The sequence below is a fragment of the Zeus faber genome (assembly GCF_960531495.2).
Source record: "Zeus faber genome assembly, chromosome: 18".
In the NCBI taxonomy this organism is placed as follows: Eukaryota; Metazoa; Chordata; class Actinopteri; order Zeiformes; family Zeidae; genus Zeus; species Zeus faber.
This window is the reverse complement of record NC_137210.1, coordinates 27,560,697-27,568,196: the sequence shown is the minus strand read 5'-3', so window position 1 is coordinate 27,568,196 and position 7,500 is coordinate 27,560,697. Positions and strand designations below refer to the sequence as shown.

The 7,500-nt window shown below is 39.8% G+C and overlaps 1 protein-coding gene across 1 annotated transcript in view; it reads left to right on the top strand.

The window, feature by feature from the left end:
- en1a (engrailed homeobox 1a) overlaps positions 1-3,623 on the top strand; it is a gene marked incomplete at both ends in the record, with an annotated part of 4,578 nt that extends 955 nt beyond the window's left edge. Inside the window, one exon of the mRNA XM_080019075.1 lies at positions 3,304-3,623. Coding sequence (XP_079875201.1) covers positions 3,304-3,623 — 320 coding nt within the window. The remainder of the gene's footprint in view (positions 1-3,303) is intronic.
- Positions 3,624-7,500: the final 3,877 nt, after the last annotated feature.

The window sequence follows — 7,500 nt, the reverse complement described above, 5'->3', positions numbered from 1 at the left end:
TATTATTATTATTATTATTATTATTATATTAATAAAAACAACAACAACTATTAATATCGTTATTATCATTATTGTTATTATTTGTATTATTATTACTAAGATGTTTTAATTTTAAAAAGCCACTGGATGTGTTTAATATAAGCCATGGCTTCACTTGATTCAAATTGTGTTTACATTATGCCATAATAATAATAATGATGGTTGTAGCTTTAATCCGCTCAGAGTTAAGAATGCATTTATACCGTCGCCTTGCTAAACTGTTGGTGGATGCAAACTACACCGAGGTGTTTTAAGGTTAGGTCGATGGAGACGAGATGCGTTTGAACCAAGCCATGAAAACTTAACTTAGACGACGCATTTCCTTCGGCATAAAATACAATGTGGTGCACGGGGGAGCAAATACAACTTTGAAAGCATATGCACACACACACACGCGCGCACACACACACACACACACACACACACACACACACACACACACAAACACACACAAACACACACACGTTCGCGCAGCAAATGGATGCATACACGCAAGAAAACTGTAACTCTGCTCGTGCTGCGTGTTTTTGGAGAATGTTTGGCTGTGGCATGCAGTTGGTTTGATACTGGGACAGGTGTACTTATTGTAAGTCGCTTTGGGTAAACGTGTGATGAATGGTGGAATATAATGTATTGTCAAAAAAGAAAAGAAATTGATCAAATATAGTTAGTAGTTGAGATGGTTCATAATTAACAACACAACCACTTGTACGGTTGAATACCGTGTCGGCCTTTTGCCCCGCGGGATGTTTAGTGCAACCTGGGAATGTAGAGCAGCCCTCATGCAGGAAGATGCATAGATAATAATATATATATATATGTAAAACATACCTGCTTTACTGAGCACGCCGGTTTTAAGATGGGAAAAAATGGAATAACCTACGTTTTTGTTTACAAGAGTGTTCTCACACGTTATAATTGGAGACATATTATTTTGAACAAGATTTTGTAGGTGAAAGGAACATAACCGCACAAAGGCACAGGTAACTATAGTCACCAAGCATTTCCAAAGCCGCTTTCACCTCACAGTACAGCAAAAAAAGGAGAGAAAAAAAGAAATAGATATAGAAAATAATAATAATAATAATATAATGATAATAATAATAATAATAAGGAATACGAAATAAGTAAACCATAAATAAGGTATCTTTATGTAAATAACGGAGCCATAATTTATCCTTTGTGTTCATATGCTATTATGTATTTCTCACTTGGTCGTTATGTTATTTGTTTTGTGTAAGTTATTGGTGAAATAAAGTGCAGTCGGACCGTGTAAATGACACTTGGCCTCATGCACCGCGTTGTGCTGCAGCCTGCAGAGGTTTTGGCAGCGTTGTGCGTCTCCGTTTTTCTCATGTTGTGAAACCTGATTGAGTCAGAAAACAGACAATTTAATTCACATTTCACTGGAGAAAGAGCGGCTGCGGGTCAGTTGGTCCCGATGCACGCTGCACGGCCCCGGTGTCCGAAGGCGGAACGCGGAGTCCCGAGGAAAAGAGCAGTAAATGACGCTGGATATCAGCCCAGCAGACCCCATTCCTGGCGACATTTTGAATTCATTAAACGCCCCCTTTTGCATGATTATCCGTGGCTCTGGTCTGTAAAGATGCTTTATCACATTGAATCCGCATTCATTGAAAAATACAGCCAATTACTTTTCTCTTCCGTTGGTCTGCTTTTGCATTGTATCTCAACGTGCATTAAAAAATATACAATATCTCGGTTTTTTTTTTCCAAATATCCAAAGACATCCATTTTTCTTATTGGGGTATTTTAATTTGGACCCGAACAGTTTTCATTTCTGCTAACCTTTATCCACTGAAACTAAATCACAATAGTAGATTAATGTTCCACAAATGTCGTTGGAAAACGACCCATAGGCCTCTCATGAAAATAAACATCTGTTTATTATACAAATCAAAATACAATTAAAACTATAATTAGATTTCAATGACAATGTATAATTCGACTTCTATTAAAATACATAATTCGATTACCTTTACTAAAAAGGTTTTCAGAAAATTTTCATATCGTAGGTTGTCTATCGATCAATTTTATCTGTATTTTATAAAGCATTATATACTAAATTAAGCTCACTATTCGGTTTAAATTAAAATCCCGAAGAGGGTTTTAAACGCGCTCTCCTTCATAAAGCCTTGCTATTAAACGTTGCTATTTGCCGTAGACTGAAAACAGGCTTTTCGGTTTAATGAGAAGTGTATTTGGTTAATATAGGTACATAAAGGTTAATACAGGTGCATACATCCCACCCTGCTAATATCCCCATAGACCTACTGTATATCATGTACTGTCAGAGTACTCGTGGGATTAGTAGGGCAGTCGAAAAAATAAATAAAACAAAGTATATCCTGTTTAAGATTCTGTTAACTTATTTAATTTTCTTCAAAATAAAAAGCATAGCTTAAGTATTTTCAGCTTATTATTATTATTATTATTGTTATTATAATTATAATTATTATTATGATTATCATTATGATTATGATTGTGATTTTTTTAAATTATTATTATTATTATTATTATTATTATTATTATTATTACTATCATCATTATATTTATTATTATTATCATCATCGTATTATTATTACAATTATTATTATTATTATTATTATTATTATTATTATTATTTATTGTGTATTATTATGAGTGGTAGTATTATTGTTATCTCAATATTCAAGTTTCAACAGGTCTATTCGTCACATACATACATACTTAAATACATATATGCAGTGAAAATATATTATAATAAATAATGTATTTATAATTAGTGGTGTTATTAATAGTAGTATTATCATAGGTATTGTTCCTTGTTATTATTATTATTGATGTACTTATTATTATTATTATTATTATTATTATTATTATTATTATTATAATTATTATTATTATTATTATTATTATTATTACTGTTTCTGTTTATGATGATTATTGTTGTATTTATTATTTGTAGAAGTATTGTTGCTGTTTTTATATTGTATTTATATTTTGGCCCTTTCTCACGCGTTTTATATATTGAGTCCATGGCTCTGTACATTATACTATACATTTGGATTTGTATACGTGTATATATTTCAAAATCATGTCATATTTTCATTGCCTTTAAATGACTCTGGAGTAACTCGCGGTGTTTTATTTGAGTCATTTCCAATTCGGTGCCGACGTCCAGGAAAGACAGCGCGCACGCGGGGCCCCTCCACCGCGCCCTGAATATTTATATTGTCGTTTTTACTATCGTTCCTACTGTAGGCCCAAGGACACGGAAATTGAAAAAGACCAAAAACGACAAGGAGGACAAGCGGCCGCGGACGGCGTTCACGGCCGAGCAGCTGCAGAGACTGAAGACGGAGTTCCAGGCCAACCGGTACATCACGGAGCAGCGGCGGCAGAGCCTGGCCCAGGAGCTCAGCCTCAACGAGTCCCAGATCAAGATCTGGTTCCAGAACAAGCGGGCCAAGATCAAGAAGGCCAGCGGCTTCAAGAACGGCCTGGCCCTCCAGCTGATGGCGCAGGGATTGTACAACCATTCCACCACCACCATCCAGGAGGACAAGGAGGAGAGCGACTAGGGGGGGGGGCACCGCCCACCCACCCTCTCTACCACACCCCTACACACACACACACGCACACACACACTCACACACACGTGACTTTTTACCGACGTTCTGTTCTGGGTCTTTGCTGTGGCAGAGATGGTTCTGGACGCCTGCAGGTGGGAAGACCTCCAAGGCCGAGACCACAGCTCTGTACATTGTGTATATCTAATTTAATGGAGGTGATGGAGGGACTGGCCGATCCACACATTCTTTTTTTATTTTTTATTTTATTTTTTTTTGCTGGGGAGTTGCTTATCTTCCCTTCTGCCAAGCATATAAATCTATTGCTTTTTGTTTTGTTTTGTTTGTTTGTGAACTCTCCTTCAAAAATACGAACAACAACAACAACAACAACAACAACAAAAAGATGAAAATGACTGTGTGACTGTGACCTGCCACCACAAACCAAAGATTTTACTGGGAAAACAGAGCCTGAAAAAAAATAAATAAATAAAGACTTTTAATTGGGGCTTAATTGAGCCCATATCCCTCTCTCGAGTTCTGACTTGTAGTGTAACAATCAGCGTCGGGGTCCCCGAGAACCATGACTGGAAAGCGTCTCCTCCGACCAGATTTTGGGTTCTGGAGACAGGAGTAGGACCCCCCTCACACATCTCCCCCCCCCACACCCCCAACCCCCATCTCACACACACGCACACACACACACACACACACACACACACACACACACACACACACACACACACACACACACACACACACACACACACACACACACACACACACACACACACACAGGGAGGCAGGACACTAAAGATGAACGCTCCCATGTGCCAGTGATTGGAAACCTGAAAGGAGGAGGTGGTGGTGGTGGTGGTGGTGGTGGAGGTGGAGATGGAGCCATGTGGTCCCCGCGCTGCTTCCATTCTTCCATTCTTGTGGATGCTAATGGGGGCAAGGATCCAGTCCACCCCCATCCAGGGTTAGGGAGGGTGGGGAGGGGGGCACGTCTGGTACCACTGATCACTCCAATTGGCGTCTATTGATCAGTGTCTGGGACGAGGAGGAGAGAAGGCCACACATACACGTTGTCCACGCGCCCACAGAAGCAACCTATAATAATCCACTCATCCGCCCATGCATGCACCCATCCACACATGCATTCATCCATCCGCCCATCCACATATGCGCCCGTGCATACATCCATCCATGCAGCCATCCACCCACCCATCCACCCATGCAGTCATCCATCCATCCACCCACTGTGCCCCTTTTCCATTCAGTCCTAATCCGGTGATCCATCTGTTTCTATGGGGAGCGCAGCATCAGACTATCTGGAAAGAAATATCAGCACAACCCCTGCGAGACTTGGGGACGGGGGGGATATATATTATGTACATTTTAACCATGTTTCCAAATAAACAGTTTTATATTGAAAAAAAAGGAGGAAACATGTTGAGCCGTTTCTTGAATTTCCAAGTGTGACGTGGTATAGTCCTATACCCGGGAAATTCAATTAATAAGCCGGAGAGAGGGTGCGTGCGTGCGTGCGTGTGTATTTGGTTTGCAGCTCATTGGTTCAAGTGAGTGGGACAACTGAATCCATATTCATATGCCCCCCCCCCAAAAAATAAAATCCTTTGGAAAGAGGGGTGGAGGGGTGGAGGGGTGGAGGGTGCGGGGTGCGGGGTGGAGGGTTATACTGCGAGACGCGGCGATATCAGGGCTGTTCAGAGCGTTGCGGAGCATGAAATTGCATCTCCCTCTCTCCCTCTCTCTCTGTGTCTCTCTGTCTCTCTGTCTCTCTCTCTCTGTCTCTCTGTCTCTCTCTCTCTGTCTCTCTGTCTCTCTCTCTCTGTGTCTCTGTCTCTCTGTGTCTCTCTCTCCCTCTCTCACCCCCGTCTCACTCACCTCGTCAGGCCGTGCGGGCCTTCAAAGAGGTAGAGAGGATCCACGGAGGCCGGTGTGCGTGCGGGGGAGGCGGATCCCGCAGCCCCGAAACCCCCCCAAGAAATGAAATAAAGGCTTTCGTTTGTTAGAAACCCTCAGTCTTTAGCTTTTAGGGGTTTTTTCTCAACTTGAAAGGTAAAAAATATAGTTTGGCCCGTTCTAAAACGCCCCCAAAAAATGCCGGTTTAACTTTTAAATCAAAGACATGTATTTTTATTCTCATTCAGTTTTTATGAGGTATTTCGGAGTACACCTCACATATGCACGCTTTATTCATTTAAACATTTATTTAACATTGCCGAGTCCAGTTTGTCCAAGACCTGCGGGTAATGACGTCCCCGTGACGTCATTTTACACGTACGGCTCAAATCACACGATAAATTAAAGAAAAACAAAAAAAACCCACTTTTTTGGAAATATCAGAGTTTTTTTCCAGCATTCTTTCCGAACCGGTGGCTCCGGTGAACCGACGACCGCCTCGACGGGTGGGATTTGACGTCACGGGAGGATTGAGGTCACGGGGGTCAGGCGCGTCCCCTCAAAGTCAAGTGCGCGGTTTATTTTTCATGTTATAGATGAAGAATGAACACATAAATTTGCCTAATCCATGAAAAATATTTCCCATTCAACCTTTCTTATGTTCTTATTTTTTTTAATTTATTTAAGAATTCAAGTGGCAGTTGTCACTCATTTGCAGCCTGTTAATTTAAAAATGAATTATTATTTATATTATTTAGATGTTTGACAAATACAATTTATGTTCAAAATCAAAAGATAACACATTTAATACAAACATTAACATCTATTTAATAATATAATATAATAATTCTTTATTGTCATTAACTGGTTAAATAGGATTTTATTATTTGGGTTTTGTAGTAGCTATGGTAGATCATAATTATAGCCTACAATTTGAACAAACAAAAAATACTAAATATAGCATACTGATCATTTTGGATGAAGAATAAATGTGTTTCTACTGAAATGTGTAATAACGTTTTTTCCAAAAGAGCATTTTGGCTATTTTGAGACGCACATTCGCTTTCCCTGCAGCCTCGAGGCTGTAAATTAATGAAAACCCCACAAATAGTCTGGAATGCAAAGAAAAAAATCGAAAGTCCTACAAAATATTTATATTTAAATTGTCTGTATTTATTGGTATAACAGACATAACAGGAAAAGCCTGTTTATTGCCGATATACAGTATTTGTCAAAACACCTCTCGTTTGTGTGTGTGTGTGTGTGTGTGCGTGTGTGCGTGCGTGTGCGTGTGTGTGTGTGTGTGTGTGTTCACGTCAAAGCTTTTTATGGAACTATGGTATTGGTCACAGACTGTAGCCGTGAGCAAAAGCTGCAAAGAAGTTCTCGACCTTATCCCCCGTACGAATGGGCTGATTAAATCTACTGCGATGACACGCCTATTATCTAAATGACGGAAGGTGGACTTTGTATAAACATGCTTACGAATAAAGAGAGATAATTCTATTACTTTGAGGAAACTTAAAGTAATAGAAAAAATTACTTTGAGAGGAGAGACAAACAGCGATGGAGAGACACAGCTGTGGTGAGCGGGAGCCGCTTTCCTTTTCATTTCCTTTATTTCCTCATAAAGTCAATGTTTACACTCAACTTGAACCGTCAAGTTGAACCACAGGTTGTCTGTTGAGCTGAACATTTGTCCAGTCTCACTCTTTCCCACATTTTGACCCTAATCACCCAAAATTTGTGCCCTACACTAAAGTACAACAGACAGCAGCCGTCCTACATATTCAATTTCTTAAAGAAATTGTGACGATGTAGAAGAAGCCCCTGAAGCGACCAGCCAGAGCATCGCTTCACCTCCAAATATGACAATATTATGTCATTTGTTTTCTATTTGAATACCTATGCAACAAAAAAACAAGTGTCAAACGGGACACGCAGGCTGAACAAATAAAAG